The sequence below is a fragment of the Lissotriton vulgaris genome, chromosome 2_1 (genome assembly GCF_964263255.1).
Source record: "Lissotriton vulgaris chromosome 2_1, aLisVul1.2, whole genome shotgun sequence".
Taxonomy (NCBI): domain Eukaryota; kingdom Metazoa; phylum Chordata; class Amphibia; order Caudata; family Salamandridae; genus Lissotriton; species Lissotriton vulgaris.
The window spans coordinates 323,284,456-323,303,802 of NC_141687.1; the positions used below are offsets into that span (position 1 = coordinate 323,284,456).

Consider the following 19,347-nt stretch of genomic DNA (forward strand, 5'->3'; position numbering starts at 1 on the left):
AGAATAACCTACCTTTATTCAGACATGTAGAATAATGGTGTTGCTTTTTAGTCAAAAGCTAAAAATGGCTTTCGGATAACGGGCAGGGATGCTATTGCAGCCACTTTCCTGGAGTACTGTGGCGAGCTATATGGCTCTGATCTTGCAGGCCCACTGGAGGACCTACATCAGTTTGTGGCTAATGTGCTAGAGCCGGGCCTACTCCTTGTGGACCACAAGCTGCTACAAGAAATCCCTTGCAAGGAGGTCAGGATGGCCCTGGGGCAATTATACGTGGTCAAAGCCCCTGGCCCTAATGGCTTTACATCCGAATTCTGGCTATTACTTTGTCCTTATCGGACCCTCTATTCCTAAACACTTTTAAAGAGGCCCTCAATCTGAGCAAACTACAGAGAGACCTAAAAGCGGGCAAGATCATGGTGCTCCCTAAGCCATGCAAGAAATATTAGCCGATATCCCTTCTGAATTTGGAGGTGAAGATCTGTGCTAAGATGTTGGCCAACAGACTGGCCGGAGTCATTTCCCGCCTCATCCATCCGGTTCAACTGGCGTTAATGCCGCCCCAGGCCACATGGCATAATATATGCTGGGTCTACAATGCCATGAAACTCAGCAGTGGATTGCTCGGCCGTCAACCCTGTTGATGGTAGATTTCAGGAAGGCATTTGACATGGTCGACTGGGATTATTTATTCACCCTACTGAACTGATACAGTTTCGGCCTGCGGTTTGTCCAGTCGATACGGCTACTGTACACAAATCTCCCTGCACTGGTGCAGGTTAGCGGGGCAGTTTACAAATGGTTCGGCATCGAGTGTCACGTGCCAGGGGTGCTTCCTGTCCCCCTTATTGTTAATTTTGGCCATTGAGCCTGGGTGTGCATCAACGTTCAGATTCGTGGCTTCCAATGGTCTTTAGAGATAGGAGATAGAATATCTCTCTATGCGGATGATGTCCTGACGTTCTGGGATAATCCAAGGCATTTGAGGCCTAAAGTTCTTCAGATTATCTGAATCTTTATGGATTATTCTGGCCTCTGCATGAATGAGGTCAAGTCATCCCTCTTTCCCATTCCCCAATGCCTGCCGTCCATTCCATGGACCCCCGGGCTACGGTTGCTGCTTTTAGGCTTAAAATATCTGGGAGTCTTCATAACCCCTGACAGGGCCCTCACATACAAATCCAGATTACAGACCCAACTTGACTGCCTTGATAGAAATGTTACATTTTGGTCCACACTTCCGCTGTCCCTGCTAGGCAGGTCAACTAAAAGATGGCCTCCCTCCCGAGACTCCACTACCAACTCCAACATTACCCATTTCCCTTTTACTAAATTTCTTCGCTAAGGTCAACGCCTTGCTTCACACTCTGCTATGGGGCAGGGGATTCCTCTGGATCTCCCTCAAGAAGTGTTGTTGCCCGACTCTTGACGGCAGTCCAGCCACTCCAGATATACTCCTATACTACCAAGGCACACAACTTGTCATTTTGAATGATTGGTGTTTTGAGAGGTTCAGTGACTCTGCCTATGCTCCAGAGGGACAATCCATGGGCTGTGACTTTCTCTTACATCTCCTTTATGGTGGTGAGGGCCTGGCAAGCCTGCCTGCGGCTACAAATGTAATGCTATCAGTGAGGTCCGCCTCATTGAAATCCACCTGAAGGGTGGGCAGATTGATCTTGGAAACCCCCCTGTGGAGAGAAACTTGCCTACTACAAGTAGCGGCACTCCGCAGTTTTTCCACATGGGACATGATCGGTATATCCTTTCTGGGAGGCGTGCAATCCTTCCATGACCTACAAACACAATTCGATCTACACCGTACCCAATTCTGGACCTCCATTTCACTCACTCCCTACATACTGTCTGTACCAACCATTCCTGAGTTTTCCTCCCTGAAAGCCAAATTCCTACTCACTAATATTTCTGAACATAAGCTATACTGAATGTCACTTAGCAACATGCCAGAGTGTATGGATGGGGTGAAAGAGGCATGGAAGCAAGACCTGGGAGCACTTTATGATGATGCAGAGTGATGCGGTGGCTGACCCTAGCGATGTGGTGATGGATTCCCAGTTCTGATTGATTCCTTTAATTCTTCTTCACTGCGCTTACCGCACCCAAAATAGGTTGTTCCAGATGGGCTTGATCGCTTCAGGAACCTGCCTCGAAGGCGACAGCCCTGTCTGAGATTTGATCCACGCATTCTGGAATTGCATATCCCTCTCTCCCTTCTGCAGCCGGGTGCTTGGGACTTTGGAGGGGGTCGTGGAATGGAGGATACCAGTGACTACAAGCTAATACTACTCCACATAACAGATGAGGTAGAAGGAAATAGATATCAGAGAGCAGTGCTCTGGTTGGGACAGATTGTAGCAAAGAGAGACATAGCACAAGCGTGGAAGTCTACAGCTGGTCCACCTGTCGAGTGATGGGCCAAAACACAGATCATTGTATGGAATGCAATGTCTGATATATCTTTTTATGGGAGGGCCTCAGAGACATCATAAATCTCGGAGGGATGGGCAGACCTCAGGGGTATTACTTTAGAACCTTGCACAGCCCAGCCATGGTCAATGGCCAAAGAACAACCCCCCCTTCAGTAATGGCGTTACCTGAACCTGGGAGAAACAGAACACGTGGGTCTCATCCCGCAATGTAGCCCAGGGAGACCTCTCTGTGTTTGCTGCAAAACTATATTCTTTGTTGAAAGACACAATGGTCAACAGTGCATCTTTATTCCATATTGTGTGACTGTGCCCACAGTGGGCACAGTTTTTAAATGGAGGTCTGTTTATTCGTTTCTGCGTAACCAATAATGCAAACTCCAGTGTCCCTTTGTTTGACAGTGGCATCTACTGGAAAAACCATTTAGTGGATGAGCCTATTCAACAGCCAATCAGATCATCTTGTTTTCCTTGTTCCAGGAGAGCTGCACAATGCCCTCATGGCTCAGATCAACCACTGTCTGGAGGAGCAGATCTACAGTCATGTCTCCCGTGAGCTGCAAGACAGTCAACTTCCGAAAACCAAATCTGACCTGGTGCTAGGACACATGCGCGAAGGGGTGGTAAGTGTAGCTATTGACATCTTGATTTGGGTGTTGGTGAGTGGCTAGGGTATCTTTCCATCTCTGATTTGTAAACTTAAAAAGATTGCATGAGCATCTAAATCTGCAAGGGTGTCATAGTCCCTTCTGGGCTTTACCTTTACGTCTGCCATTTTTTTGTAGAACACATAGTGGAAAATTACCATTACCACATCCTGCTTCTGTAAGTCCCCTCAGATGTTCATTATGAGTAATGCACACTTATACTAGTTACCTGTAGTGCGCAGTAATAAAGCTTTATGGTTATAGGATGATTCCTAGGTTGGGACAGGAACTCTAAGTCAAAGGCTGGCATTGGTTGATAGTAGCAGCCAGGAGATTAGTTGGTTGAGTGCTTATGGAAAGAAGGCACAGTAGAATATTCAAGAGTGGCTGTTACCTTGCAGCCTGATTGTTTGAGTAATGAGGTTCTGTTAAGAAGGAACGCCTGCTCAAAAGAGCAGTGGTAGCAAAGGTCACTCCCTCACCTACATAACCTACATCAAGTTAAGGTGTTTCTGAGTTCCCCTTGAATTGCCAAATAGAGTTCAGATTTAAACCCTTAACTTCACAATGACAGGAGGGAGCTCTAGACCTCTGAGAATACTGAAAAAATGGTTTTTGGGCCAAATAATGAGTACACGGGTTGATGCATTTCAAACTGCTGAGGAAGCATGTCTGCAGCCTTAGCCTGTTACTTTGTAAATGTTCCACATTCGACCTCTCTGTCCTACCCTTCCCCGCATTACTACACACCCTCCAGACATATGGTATCCACATCTTACTTGGCCGGATCACAGTTAGCTCTTATAACATCTCCAACGACCACCGTGTAGCCTTCCATTGAGTGGAATTTTGCCCACTGCACTGGCCTGAAGCCCTACATTGCTCACCATCCTGAGACATCTCCTGCACGAAGGGCCCGAACTGCACACCCACTTGTGCATAAACATTTTGTTTAGAAGTGCACTTCTGGATAGGACTGAGATCCTCCGAACCCGAAGTGATTGTGTGTTGAGTAATTGCTTACTTTCTGCCTTACCATTGCCTGTTTCCAAAGTACAGTGAATAAAAGTGTTTGTTGGTCGTTTTTTGGTTTCTTATCGTAAAATCTTTTTTGTTACATTGTGAATTTCCATGTTTGCGCCTGTCTTCCTTGTTTCACATGTCCTGCCAGATCCTCATTCTGCTTAATTGCTCTACAGCAGCCCATGGCTGAGGCACCCATACCCACCATACACCCAACACCAGGATGGTATACCTCGAACAAACCCTCATGGAGTAACTTACCATCATAACAAGTGTACCTACCGCTCACAGGGTGATGAGGAGATATGGTCTAGAGGTACAAGTTTCCGCCTTTGGAACCTGAGGACCCAGTTTCAAATTCTGGCCTCAGCAGTTAGACTCAGAATTGTGTGACTCTAGGCTCACTTTACCCATGCCTAAATATATATGAAATGCATTTGTGCAGTCACCACTTGATGGCCATGATCCTTTAGATCATCTCTCTACCCACTGCGTTGCTTCTCAGCTGGGTTTGCACTACATAAACCAATACTTATTGTGTACGTAAAACATTCCTCAAGCCCCTGGACTGATGTGCTATGAAATGCTGTGTAATTTTATGTAAAAGCATAAGTATATGTGCTGGACTGGAGCTTTCAGACCCGCTCCTGGTCTGTTTAAATTCACAGCATAGAGCTGCCAGGGAGAGGTGGGATAATTTTCCCAGTACACAAAAAATGGTTGGCCATTGACGTAGCAACAGATTCATGGGCTTCAATCCAATGAACATGGGCCTCTACACTTCAGATTTGAATTGAAACACGGCCTTCTTTGAAGTGCAGAGGGCTCCCTCAGACCTCTGTGCCCTGGTACAACTGCACCTGCTGCTGTTGATAGCTACACCCCTTTGCTTAGCTAGCAGCACCTGTATCTTGAGGTTTAGTTCCCTTGTAAATGCCCCCTGTACATTTTTACTGAATTGTTACTCGAAGGTCTTCTTTATTACACAAGCCAGAATATGATCTACCCAGCTATACAGACTTGACGGTAAAAGGGATGTACTATGTTTCAGTTAATTGGTGTCAGACCTGTCTTAGGAACATCTAACTCTTTATAATGTCTATATGATGACTTGCATGGAATTTGATAAAGTAATCGCGACTAGGCTCTGAAGTGCATTGAGCAAAGGAGGAGGACCCTCCAGGTCAGCTAACCATCTTAGTAAACCCAGAACCCTCCCATTCCCCCCCCCCCCTCTCGCTTTCCAAAACCTACATTGCAAATCTCCCAGAACAAATAATGGGTCACAATAAGGTTCCAGATGGAGGGTGGGCACTAGCTTGTATGGCAGGTCTGTGGCAGCCCAAACCTTCCTCTTCCATGTTCTGGAGCGTTGGGTGTGGTTGTGAATTTGATGTTTTGTATAGGAGAGCTGTCAATTGGCACCAGGTCATTAGGTTGATTTTAGTCTCTGCTTTAGCCAGCTGCCATCTTGTAGATTTGCGTCAAGACCTGAACTTATATCCTTATTTGCAATCAGGCCTTTAGACTAAAAGAAGAAGAAGGAACCACTGAACTTATCTGGGCTGCAGAACTGAAGTCCCACTCAAAATCTAAACTGAGTACTGCGTTTACAAAGCCACATGGAAGATCAAAGAGTTCAGGTGGCTTTGAAAGTTTTGTTCAGACTCAAAGTTTAGTAGGAACACCTTTGTTATAGACATATTAGCTTTTGTCCATTTTGGGTCATCAACTATGCCACTTGTTCATTTCAGCCCTCTTTTTATATTGAAAGAAAATGTCATCACGACCATTGTGTCCTAAATAAATCTGTGTTTCATCAGCAAAAGATGGCGGACGGACCCGAGTCCGTCCGCCACCATAGAGTAGGAGGGAACCTCCGCATGGGCTGCGGAGTTCCCTCCTGTGCAATTAGGATGTGACCGCCACCCTGGCGGTCACATCCTCTATTTTTAACATTGCGGCGGGTGCGGCTTCAAGCTGCACCCGCAGCAATGTTAAAAATGCACGCATTGCATTTGTATGTAGAAAGTGGCAGGCACCGCGCGGTGCCTGCCGCTTTCTGCATACAAATGCACGGGGGTACCATAGGTACTCCCCATGTACACCCCCCACCTCCCCCCTTCACCTAGGGGGCCCGCAACGGGCCCCCGCAGTGAAGTTACACATGCTTTTCACGGCGGAAAAGCCGCCGCGGAAAAGCATGTTTCAGAGCCCATCCTAATCTGGCTGACGGTGTCTGAGAGACACCGTCACCATATTAGTGCTTTTCCGCCGCGGTTGTAAGCCAACCAAGGCGAAAAAGCAGCGGACTGAAACCAGGACCCACCAGCCATCCTAATGTGGCGGTGGGTCTTTGGTGGGTCCGCAGAGGATTTTCCGCATCCTCCGGGCCGGCGGTGGCTTCCGCCGGCCCGGAGGATGCGGAAAATCCTCCATCCTAATGAGGCCCTTCGTTGTTAGAGCCGCTGACCTTGGAACCTGGGACCCAGGTTTGAATCTTAGCTCAACATTTTGGGGCACATGCATCAAGGTATGCAATTGCGATTCCTTAATTGCGATTATTAAGGAATCTCAGTTGCCTATGCTTGTAGGTTTCGCAAAAATATTAGCAATTCCTACATATTCCTTAATTGCAAATTGCGATTCGCAATTAAGGAATAGCTTCCCATTCATTCCTATGGGCCTAGTCGCCCATAGGAATGAATAGGAATTGCATGCGCAATTTGCGTGTACCAAAATAGGTACTTGCAAATTGCGCATGCAATTTCAAGGGTGCTAGAGGGCCAAAAGGCCACCCAGATACACCCCTGAAATTGGCATGTGCGCCACATGGCACTTTGAAAAAAGCACTTTTGTGCTTTTTTCAAAGTTTTTGCAAATTACCTTCAACTTGCAGTTGATGGTAATTAGTGTTTCCTAAATGCGAAGTCGCATTTAGGAAAGGCTTTTTGCATCCCAAATAGGGATTCACAATTTCCGAATCCCTAAATGCATTTGCAATTTAGGTAATTGTACATTTTGCAATTATCTATTTTGCGAATTTGCATATGGGTTGATGCATACCAAATGCCAAAATACCAGTCGCAAGGAGGCCGATTTTGTGAACCGGTCCGTTTACAACAAGTATTTTGGTTGATGCATGTGCCCCTTTGTGATCTGGGGAAATTCACTTAATCACCTTGTCCCTGAAAATGTGAAATGTATTTATGCAATCCCAATTTGATGTACATGATCTTGTAGATTGTCTCTCTCCCTAACCCCTCTTGTAATGTACAGCGCTCTGTTGTTTCACACTGTGTAAATAGCAATACATACATACACTTCAGCCCTTTGGATGTGACAATGCAATAAGGAGGCCTTATGAAAATGTTAAATAAAAGTGGCAACAACGTGACCCTCTGGGGTATGGAAAACTGAACACTCCACTACCACTTCAGAATAAATTCAATTATGTTGAATCTCAAATTGAATCTCTAGGGCACATTCTTTGGGAATACGCTGGCTTATTACAGATGTGCATCTTCTGTTTTATATAGTTGTGGATGCAGGGAATCCCTACATTGTACATCCAAAAAGTGATCTTACTAACATGCCCATTGATGGATGGGTCAACGACGGTGTTAAACCGCAATTTCATGTTGTAATGTGTCCCAAGATAAGCAACAACTCAAAATGTCAATCAGTTACATGAAAGCACTCAATAAGTGGGTTCCAGGGTAGTAGTAGAAATGTAAAAGGATTTATTACACAAATTTAAAAGGTACAATACAGAGATGGAATGGTGCAGATGCATAAAGAATCAGTGCCATGAAGGCTTTCTTAGTAATTGGGCTATACATAAATAAATATGAGCACATTAAACAAATAACCTACATTTCAGTGGGCAGCAAAATCAATAAGAAATCTGTCAGCATCCTTAGTAGCATCAGAAAGTCTTATGGCTTAACCTGAAAACCAGGGGATTATATACAGTTTTCTTGCATAGGAAAACAATTTCTGCAAAATAATCATGGTGTGAGCTAAAGAATTACATTTATTTTAAATGTATATGGTTTATGTTTTGTTGACAAATGAGCTGTGTGTACTGCTTGTGTGTGACCACAACTACAGTCGCAAATCATTTACACATGGTGTTAGACCTGGGTTTTTCAGTGGGTTTATCCCAAGACTTTTTGCTTTTAGGCCTGTTGTTTGTGACCCTGTTTTTGTTGGTTTTATGATTCTGGGTACTTTCCCCTGCTATTCAGTGCATATGCTCTCCAGGTAAATTATGTTATGGATTGGTATTTCCATGATTGGCATATTTGATTTACTGGTAAGTCCCTAGTAAAGTGCACTGAGAGTGCCTGAGTCTGTAGATCAAACGCTACTAGTAGCCCTGCAGCACTAAATGTGCCACCCACAGGATTAGCTCGGTAAAAGGTATCTCAGACCTGCCACTGCAGTGTCTACGTGGAATTTGACTGCCATGTGGACTTGGCAAGTGCACCCACTTGCCAGGCCCTCACCTTCCCCTTTCTTACATGTAAGTTACCCCTAAGGTAGGCCCAAGGTACCCCCATGGGCAGGGTGCAGTGTATCTGTACTGGTGTGTGTGACATGTCCTGATAGTAAAATACAGTGTATTTCGTTTTTTACTATTGAATGGCTATCTGACCTATAGAGTAGAATGGGTGACTATTTATAACATTGTATAACTTTCCACTGGGGCAAGATAGAAGTATGGTGTTTAGTATGCCTGAACTCAGAATATAAAAAAGCATATTTTAGTAAAGATGATTTTTATATTGTGTGTTTGAAAATACCACTTTTAGAAAGTGGGTATTTTCTTGCTTGGACATCCCATGTGCTTGTTTTTGTATTGAATGTCTGGTTTTGGAGTGCTTTTACTGTAGACAGACATTGTCGGAGGACGGAGGTCGAGGTGTGGCCTGCCTTTCCTGGATGAGTTAGGGCTGGGCTGAATAGTTCTGGGCTGCATCTAGATTGGTGGGAGGAGATTACCCTTGCACCTGGATAGGCCCTGTCTCCCTTGCACAATGCTGTCTCCACCTCCTGTCGGGAAGTAGGACCAGAGAGACAGAACTGGTTTGGGCTGAGCACAGATACTCTCTACCCAAAAGAACAAAGAAAAACGTAGTATAAATATTGGAGCCCAGACCCCAGAACTTTAGATTACTGCTGAACTAATGAACCTGCCAGGAAGAATTACAACTTTGCTGCATGCTCTGCTGTGTTGGCCTGCTGCTTCTGTCTTGGGCAGGTAAAGGACTGGATTGTACTTTCATCATCCTGCTGTTAGAATTTACTCCAAGGGCTTGTAGTAGAGTTTGCCTCCTATTGGAAGTCTCAGGGAGATAAAAGACTTCAGAGAACTCTTTTGGACCAAGAAGACTGCCAAGAAGAAGAGCTAGAGAAGCTGTGAGGAATAATTACCACTGCTCTGTGCTTTGCTGTGTTGGCCTGCAGTGGCTGCTTGTTTCCTGGGCAGTGAAAGGACTGGACTGAACTTTCTGCTACTTCTTTGTGTAAGTTTCTTCAAGGGCTCGAGGTAGAGCTTGACCCCTGTTCAAGAAGTCTCAGGAACAGCAAAAAACTCAAGTTAATTTGCTACCAGCACTGGGAACTGTGTGTTTTGTGCTGCAAAAGAAGAAAAAGCAGCCCAACACTGTCACCAACACCGCGGCCGGTTCTATGTTATGAAGGCACCGCAGAGGGCACCATAGAGGGCACGGCCGCACCTCGTACCACAACCCTGGTCTCACCAATGGCGATGCCTGCCACCAAACAGCTGTTTGCAACGCGACCTGTGGGCACAGCACTCCACACCACCTCGCTACCAAGGGGGTGAGCAGGTGTAATTTTTAGGAGTGTATGCCCCTTATCCTGTCTAGGAAGAAGGATCCCTACCTGGACAAATGTGCAAACCATTGCCAATTAGAGACCCCCATTTCTAACACTTGGTATTTCATATCTCTAAGAGGAGGATTCTCCTTTCAAGTTGTCTCCTCTTTGTAATTTGAAATGTGTTGCAAAAGGCACTTTGTAAGTCAAAAAGACTTTTACAACTCACACAGTATCTTTGGTATATTGCATATGCTTCTATTGCTGTCAGGAAGCATGTCATTTTGCAAATCACAGATTTTGCAACCACCTAATTTGTTTGGACATCAGGTCCTAAATGCCGAGGCTCCTTGACTAACTTCCCACCCAACTGTACCCCAAAGAGAATGTCCATATGTTGTATACATAGTAACAGTTACTACATAAAATGAGGGGCAGCCTACCTTCTGGTGGCAATCGATTAGTATACGATCGTCAATGCATTTGGCCTCATCATAGATATGTGGTGCTCCTTCAAGCAACTCCCTCCGGGCTTGGTCTCTCTTCTCAGAAGTAATTAGCATGCTTGTCTCTGGACATGTATAGTATGGAAGTACACGCCTAAATGACAGAGAGTTTGTCAAGAAATGGAGGCGAAGAATAAAGTTATTAATGATGTGACGTGTGTATAGCCTCCAGTTTTATGGCATTTATGTTTTTTAACAATTTCGTCTGTATTTATCCATATTTATTTGTAGGCCATCTTATAAGTATTTATCCTTATTTATTTTGTGGTTTGCGAATAAGTGGGGTCAAAATTGGTACATTTACACATTTATTTAACTGAAAAACATGCACTGATACTTTGATGCATCTAGCGTTTTAGCTAAATTAGCAACCAGATGCATTAAAACACAACATCCACAGGTAAATATTAACTATTTACTACAAATGTATTTCAATACATGCCTGTATTTAGAGATATCTTAACGTGTTTTTTTAACTCTCCATTCTATTAATCTGATCATCTGGTGTCTTGGAATTCAATAAAGACAACATGGAAAGTCACTCATTAAAAGCACAGTTTTCAGTATTTTTCTGCTTTGAAAAATAAATACAGACAGGAAATAAATTGTTTTCTATCTATATTTATCTGTACAAATCAGTAAAAACGGTAAACTGGGAGCCTTACTTGTGTGTTATATAAAAGTATTATAAGCCTGCAAAAGCGCACCTGCTCTATCAGGCAAATGTTTAAAATGCATCGACTAAATTCTACTTATTAATAAAACTTACAACTTTTCACTATCTGTAGCAACAACTGGAAGAGTGGCAATAACAGATTCATTGTACACAAAAGGGTTCCAACTCAAGAATGGAGTGGATTCTTCCTTACTCCCTTCACAATGAAACATTTCCATCTGGTGTGCCCCCACTCTGGCACGTTGCATGGATGCAGGGCTGTATCATTACCACGCTTGCGGCCAGTTCTCAGGCACACAAGTGAGTGAACATGCCTAGGAGGCAGCTGCCTGGATTTTTTCATGGTGAGTTATGGGAGGATCCACCCAAGGGGAATGCGTGGTGGTATTGTCTTCACGTAGTTCTGCAGCACCCTCCCACACACGGCTCAAGATTATCCTATAATGAGCCTACCTCCTGGAGGTTTGAGAGAAACTAAAAGGTCAGTTTTAGAAAAGTTTAACTTTGTGGTGCCTCAAAGACAGTGTTTCCTTAAAACGACAATAACCCTCTGCTACTACATGCAACATGTTTAGGTATTAACAATCAACTCAGTTGAAGTCTTAAACCTTCTGACCATCTTGTTGCGTGCTTATCTAGGTTCCTGATCGATACTGTGACCTTATGCCCCTATTCGGCTATAAATCCATTTATTCCCTATATTGGCATAACCGTTCAAGTGCGATTTTCTGAAAAGTCATCTCTGGCCTCACACGAACAGAGCCACATTCCAGCATGACTCTCTGCTACTTCCTTTGCGACCAATTAGTGCAATGACAGAGCAGCAGTCACTATCTGATATTCCTAGATAACACTCCGAGTTCTTCAACAAGATAAAAACTTAGCAAACCTGGAAATCCCTGCTTGCTATGTTTTGATTAGTAATGGAACTCTAATGAGCAACTGATAACTGTCACTTCCTAGTGACATCTTTAATTGACGTCTTATGTCCAGCAAACTTGCGTCAAACCCGGCACCTGTCAGGTATAAATATTACCAACGTTGCCTTAAGCGATGCGAAGCTGTGAGCTGTTAGCTGTGAGCGAACCTGTTGCTGATGCCAGCTGCCTGCATGACCCCGTGTTGGTAAAAACTAGCACTCTGTCGCTGCAGCCTGCTATCCTGTGGTGGTGAAGCTACTGATTACCATTATCGCCGCTACAGCGCGAACTATGGTTCAGTACGCTTGAGGAGCCGTGCAGCCGTCCTCTGCGAAGACATCCAGCCCAGCTGCCCGCGGACGCTGTCACCCCTCCTTCCTCGACGCGCTGAGAGAAGCCGCTGCCTTTCTCGTGCAGAGAAATCCAGTCCCGGCGCTTCCGGTTTACCCTCGCGGGTGACTGGGATATCGAGAGAGACCCCTGAAGGAGATACCAATCCTCCATCATTCTATTCAGAGGTATGGTGTTGACTAAACCCTTAGACGAGAATTCTTGACACAAACCTTGGCAAAACCAACTTAACTTAAGCTACTTACTTACTCCCCCTTCTCACGTGTTAGGCTTAGGTCAGGCACACTGGGGTAGGCTTAGTTAGAAGCACCAGTTGAGTATGTTAGCCTAATGTATATATGACTGTATATATGTTTTATTACTTTTAAACCATTGTATGGCTAAGAAACCATATCAATGCTTTTACAGTTCTATTTCGCAATACTTATCTTACTGTACGTACTTTTTATAATAACAGTTATTGCAATTGTGGCAATACATTTCTCTTGTATGAGAAGAAAGACTGTTCAATAAATGTTAACCCTTTATTGATAAACGCCCGTCTCTCTATTCTCTACATACTGTGAAAGTAAACTGCACTAGACTGACTGAGTGAAATCTATGTCTATTGTTTCACACGACCCTAGAGATCGACTCTTGATCTGAGGAGCAAAGTTGTCATGTTGCACGGTTGTTGGAAAGCTGAATCCCTTCTTGTCTGTGCCAAGGAAGCTGATCACTTCCTATGCAGAGAAGAAAGTTTCCAGTGACCTCTGAGCTAGTTGGTAACACAACCCAATTAAGTTTAGCATAGTCAGTGGAGGCCTGGAATATCCGCAGTTCCACGTCGATACTACTGTTTATGTTATTCCAATGCGCAGGGCCTAGTGGGAAACTAGGAACTACACTACAATCTCTCTCCTTAGTAAGATCATGTTATAGGAACTTTACAACATCTGGGATTGTATCATTTAACTTGTTTGTACTTAATTATTGCCTCTCTACATATGATTAAAAACAAGTCCGGTGCAGAGTGTTATGAATTACTGTGGTGTCTGCTGGTTTGCTCTTTTCACATTAGAGTTGGCCTCTTCTGTCCTTCGGGTCCTTGTGAGTTATCTTGAACTGATCTGAATTACTGCTTGCTGGCCCTTCCTATAGCACTCATATGATTATGTATGATTCATTGTGTTTTTTACAGTTGATCCCGATGCTTTTCACTTTAGACACCCATCAGCCCTTCATGTTCAAGCCGTTGCCTATATTGTGGCTTCAGTAAGCGATACAGTGCAAACTTTGAGTTCAGCCCGCGACAAGTTTTGATACCAAAGGTTATCTCTTTTTTTTGTAGGTTATGGATCTTTTTCAAAACCTTTTGTTGACCACCAGACAACAAAAAGCTGAATTTCTATCAATGTGAAGCAAAATCTGCTCACCTGCACATATCTCCTGCCTTCCATGTTCCACAACCCCTTCCTGACATAGGGTACCTGGTACAAATATTACATTTTTCATTGATGATTTCCAGCTACCTTGATGCACCATGAAAAGGGGGCCTGTCCATGAATGGCGTTTTTTATGAAATAAAGTGCTCCTGCTGGGTCGATGAGAGCACTTAGGTGAAAATGTCCTACCACAGCAGAGAAAACTGTAAAGTTGGATGGTGGACCGTCGTAAGGCTGGCCGAACATGTGTTAACCATCCACTAAACTTAAAAAAGCCTTGTTACTATCATCAGTATAATTAAAAAAGATACTCCATGTGGTGTGACAGGTTCCGTCAAAGGACAGAAATAAGTATTAAAATGGACAGCTAACAGAGGAGGTATTCGTCCAGGTAGACCGAAGCTGTTGGAAGCAGCACGCGTGTTACTAGTAGGAAGGTTTTAATGTAATGAAGAGCAGTATTTGCCAAAACTATTTCCTCTAAGCTGTTTAGGATTTATTATTAAATACACATCCGTATCATGTACCCTAGTACTTTTTTCACACTTACCAACAATGTAAGGAGCTTTCAGAGCAGCTCACACTGTGGATGCACTTGGGCCAGACTCCCAAACTTTGGTTTGGCTGTGTCCACACGGCTCTGAAGAATACATTATAGGCATGTAGAGCTCTCAGATGTTTAGGCTGGATCGCTGTGTCGAAAAAGACTATTGTTTAAAGATTGATATTATCTGTGGAGGATGTGATAACAAGTAGCCTGTTGCACATAGGCAGATGGGTGTATGTATGGATGTGTTACTGAAGGAGCCTAGACTGTGAAGCGATAAACATATAAAAGCTGGTAAATCTAGTAATTGGTAATGTTTTACGAGATTGAACCATAAACCTTTCATATTGTTTAGAAAGTGTTGTTCTGCTCAGCGGTGTGACCAGCCAACTTATAATAGGAAGTCCAACATGTGGCAGGTAAAGCTCAGATCTATGCGCAGTAGGCACTGCTGGAGACATATGAGGTGGGGTGGCCTAGGAAGGTACATCTGGATTGTATCGCAGAAAAGTGTGGTTGCCTTGGAATGAACCACTGGTCTTTAGTGAATAAGATCTGGCAGAACAGTCTGCGGTCACTACGAGTATCCGATAGGGTCAAAAGAGTTTTGTCTTTGGTGCCAGTGGAAACAAACCGAAGTGTAACAGGAGGCCTACTTTATTGATTATATGACGTTACAACGCATGCAATTACAACACATGCTTTTACAATGCAGTCTTTACATCGCAACTACCATTACATTGCATGTTTTTACAACGCATGCCATTAGAATGCATTTTCAAAAACTACCATTACAACGCATACCATTACAACGCATACCATTACAACACATACCATTACAACGCATAATACTTTTAGGGCAACAGTAGGGTAAGTGTTGGATAGTGTAGGGATAAAAATTACTATTCCCACTCCAGTGAGTGCAACAGTAGGGAAAGTGTTGGATAGTTTAGGGGTAAAAATTACTATTTCCACTCCAGTGAGTGCAACAGTAGTGTAAGTGTTAGATAGTTTAGGGGTAAAAATTGCTATACCCACTCCAGTGAGTGCAACTGTAAAGAAAGTGTTGGATAGTGTAGGGGTAAAAGTTACTATTCCCACGTACCCCAAAACACATACCCACTCTAATACTAAAAAAATCTTCATTACTTACCTTATGATGTGTTGTAATGGCATGCGGTGTAATGGGCTGCGTTGTAATGGTATGCGCTGTAGTGATATGCGTTGTAATGGTATGCATTGTAATGGAATGCGATGTGAAGGCAGTTGTGTTGTAACAGTTGTGTTGTGATGGTAGGTCGTTGTAATGACTGCGTTGTAATGGATGTTTCCCACTTCGTTAGCAGCAGAGCAGGTAAGGAGTGTCAACCGCAGTTTCTCAATATGGGTCATTCTACGCTGGGGGGTTCCAGTGCGTGCTTCCAACAGTGGTGTGTTCAGTCATGATAACAGGAAAACTGTACATCTACGAGGCTGTTATGAGTGGCGACCGTTGGAAGGTCCCATAGACCATACGCTGATATGTTCACTGGGGAAGGACCTGTCTAGCGACCACAGGTGGGACTTAAGATCAATCTTTAGTAGATTTAGTATTGCCCCGGAAGCAGGTTGGTTTAATCTATTGTGAGGATTTGTATAACCAGGGTTACATGTCACTCTCCTCTGTGACTTCAGTTCAGGGGCTGTCAGTCTGAGCTGAGGACAGACCCTCAACCATGGTTCACATAAGGTGCACTGCTGGACCGTTGAGTGACTAAGCATTAAAAGCGTGTATGTTATTTTATGTTATGTGGTTTTGTATAGCGCACAGCTGCCCCAGCAAAGGGGTGTCCCAGCGCTGAAACAGAAAACAGCAAATCAGAAAAACAGCACACAACAGTCTATGATGGAAAAAGATGCGTTTTGATGGCCCTGCGGAATGACATGTAGTTTTCCATGCTACGAGTGACGGTGGGGAGCGCATTCCAGAGTCCAGCTGCCAGTACACCAAAAGAGCATCCACCAGCACGCTGGCCCATAGACCGAAGTTGACGGGCGGGAATGTAGGGTGTAAGCAATTTAGCCAAGATGTCTGGGGAGGAGGAATTCAGAATTTTAAAAGACATGCAAAGAGTCTTGAGCTCAATGCGCTTTGCTACAGACAACCAATGTAGCCGACAGATAGCATTGGAGGTAGGACATGTCCTGGGCAGACCTAACAAGGCTCTAGCGGCAGCGTTCTGACCCCTTTGCAGTCTTGTGATCTCCACTTTATTGACTCCCATGTAGAGTGAGTTGGCGTAGTCCGGTCTAGACAGAATAGATGTTTGGACAATTACCTGCCTCATGGCCGGGTCAAAAAACCTCAGCACTGGTTTGAGCCTGCGTAAGATGCCAAAGTAGGTTCCTGCTACTTTCTTTGTTTGAGTCTGAAAGCTGAGGGTGTCATCTACCCATACACCCAGATTTTTTACCACCTTTTTGGGAATGGGTGCATCTGCCAGCTTGGCAGGCAACCAATGCTCACTCCACAACTCAGTGTTTCTCCCGACCAGCAGGACCTCGGACTTGTTGGCATTTAACTGAAGACAGTTGGCAGTCATCCACTCATATATAAACTCTAGATCCCTCTGGAACTTGCATGAACGTTGTCCTGAGTCCTCAGAGAGAGAAGTGTGGCTCAATGGTTAGAGCGGCAGACCTTGATGCAGAACGCTGGCCAGGGACCAGGGTTCGATTCCCGCCTCGGCGGGAGCAGGCTTAAATTCCTCTGACCGGATATTCTCACCTCAGTGCCGAATCTAAGCATGGGCCCCACGCTGCAACTCTGGGCAATAGCTTGCTTAGTCTCCACAACGGCCCCCGATGCACAAGGGATGCCTGGTTTCACCATGGGATGCCCAGGAGTGGACACCTCACAAGGAAAAGCCAGGAGAGGTTCCCTTGTGGTAGGAGTACAAGCGCCGGGATGCCTCCGGGTTACTGTTCGCGCTATACAAATACAACACATATACAAATACAACACATTAACTACCAACTGTGTGTCGTCCGTGTAAGACACTGCTGTGAGCCCTCTACTTTTTGCCACTGCTGTCAAAGGTTGCACATATACGTTAAACAGCTTTGGGCTCAATGCTGAGCCCTGCAGCACCCCATATTTAAGGGTGTGTGTCTTGGAAGCAAAAGGGGGAACTTCAACCTGAAAGGTCCTATCAGCTTAAAAGCAAGCAACCCACTCAACTCGACAGCTATAGGGGAGACTGGCTCTGGCGCACTGCTTTGGCCGTCACCTACCCAGCCGGATCTCGGACATATGTCTCGCTTTTTCTCCGCTGCTGCCTCCTTCCAATTTGGTCTCCCAGCTCCCCCAGTTTGTTCTTGAACTTATACTCGTCTGGCGGAGCCCGAACCGCATGGCCGATATCCGGTGGACCTGCACCAACAGCTATAGGGGAGATTGGCCCTGGCACACCGCTTTGGCCGTCACCTATGCAGCCAGACTTCGGACATATTGTCTCGCCTTTTTCTCCGCTGCTACCTCCTTCCAACTGACTGCCAGCTCCCCCTATTCCTTTTGAATCCTGACACTGGACTTGTCAATAACTATATTGAATTCGTAATTTGTCTGTAATTAATGTGAAATTTTTGTAACTGATAACACGCTGTTTCCTTATGTAAAGCGCTCTGATACCTTCAGGTCTACCTAGCGCTATATAAAACTCTAAAAATAAAATAAAATAAAACCTCTGTGTTAGAACTGGCTATTTCTGGTGGGCTAAGGCTGACGCCAAAGCCAGGCAGAAACCACCAATCTAGTCAGGGCAAGGAAGTCACACGCCAAGATAACCCCTGCTCACCCCCTTGGTAGCTTGGCACGAGCAGTCTAGGCTAAACTCGGAGGCAATGTGTAAAGCATTTGCGTCAGCGCACAACAGCAACAACATACTAGGCACACCACAAAAGAGACTCCACACAAGGTTATTATAAAAATACCTTTTGTATTGTAAAAGCACATCAGATAAAATCACACATATACATGGTGCCAATTGGCACGGGCAATATTCACATGGGATTATTCACAAGACAGGGCCACATGGGCCACTGTCATAATCAGCACTTAGTAGAAACGAAATACTGTCAGAACTTAGAATAAAAGAATATAAAATCACTGTAGCACAAAGTAACAGTTATGAATCACATCCAGTAACTACTGGGAACAGGTAAGTACCCACTACGCAACCCTAAACACCTTAGGAGCATGTCACGCAGGTAACCAGGACCTCACTAGGACCACCTGTACTAGAAAGAACAACCACCTAAGGATAAAATCCACTTAGGGGTATAAATCAGAACACATTACCCATGATGCATGAATATACATTCAGAGGAGTAGTAAAGATAGAAAACACATGATGTATAGACCTACACATTCAGCGGTGTTAAGGACCGAGCACATGATGTAATCACAATACATTCAGGGGTGCAGCGCAAGAAGACACATGATGACTAAACATTCAGAGGTGCAGCGCATGAAAAGAAAGACACATAATGCATCAAACATTCAGAGGTGTCAAGAGTAAAGCAATAGCGCAAAAATCACATGAGGCCTAAAAACCTTCAGAGGTGCAGGAATAACACATGATGCAAAAGATCACATTCAGAGGTGCAATAACCATACCATTGCGCAAACTCACATAAGCCACCACCTGTGGCAGTCCCTAGGCCAACGGCCTTGTTGGGGCTCAGACGCCCTGAGTCTCAGTGTCAGGGTGCGCTGCCATGCAGCGCCAGTCTCAAAGTACCAAAAAGCCTAAACGTGGCAGGTGCCCACTAAGTGCTGGGCACCTGGAGAACAATAAAACTGCGCCAGGGCCCTCACTGGCCCTTAGGCGCCAACTGCGCCACTGCTGGAGCCGCACAGGCTCTGGGCATAGCATATGCCCCAGACGTTGGAGCCACAGAGGCTCTTAAAACACTGGT

At 44.7% G+C, this 19,347-nt stretch overlaps 1 protein-coding gene across 1 annotated transcript in view; it reads left to right on the top strand.

The window, feature by feature from the left end:
• Positions 1-19,347, top strand: part of LOC147730267 (uncharacterized) — a 545,933-nt gene that overhangs the window by 47,225 nt on the left and 479,361 nt on the right. Inside the window, exon 3 of the mRNA XM_086954056.1 lies at positions 2,928-3,070. Within this exon, the coding sequence (XP_086810182.1) occupies positions 2,928-3,070 (143 nt within the window). The remainder of the gene's footprint in view (positions 1-2,927; positions 3,071-19,347) is intronic.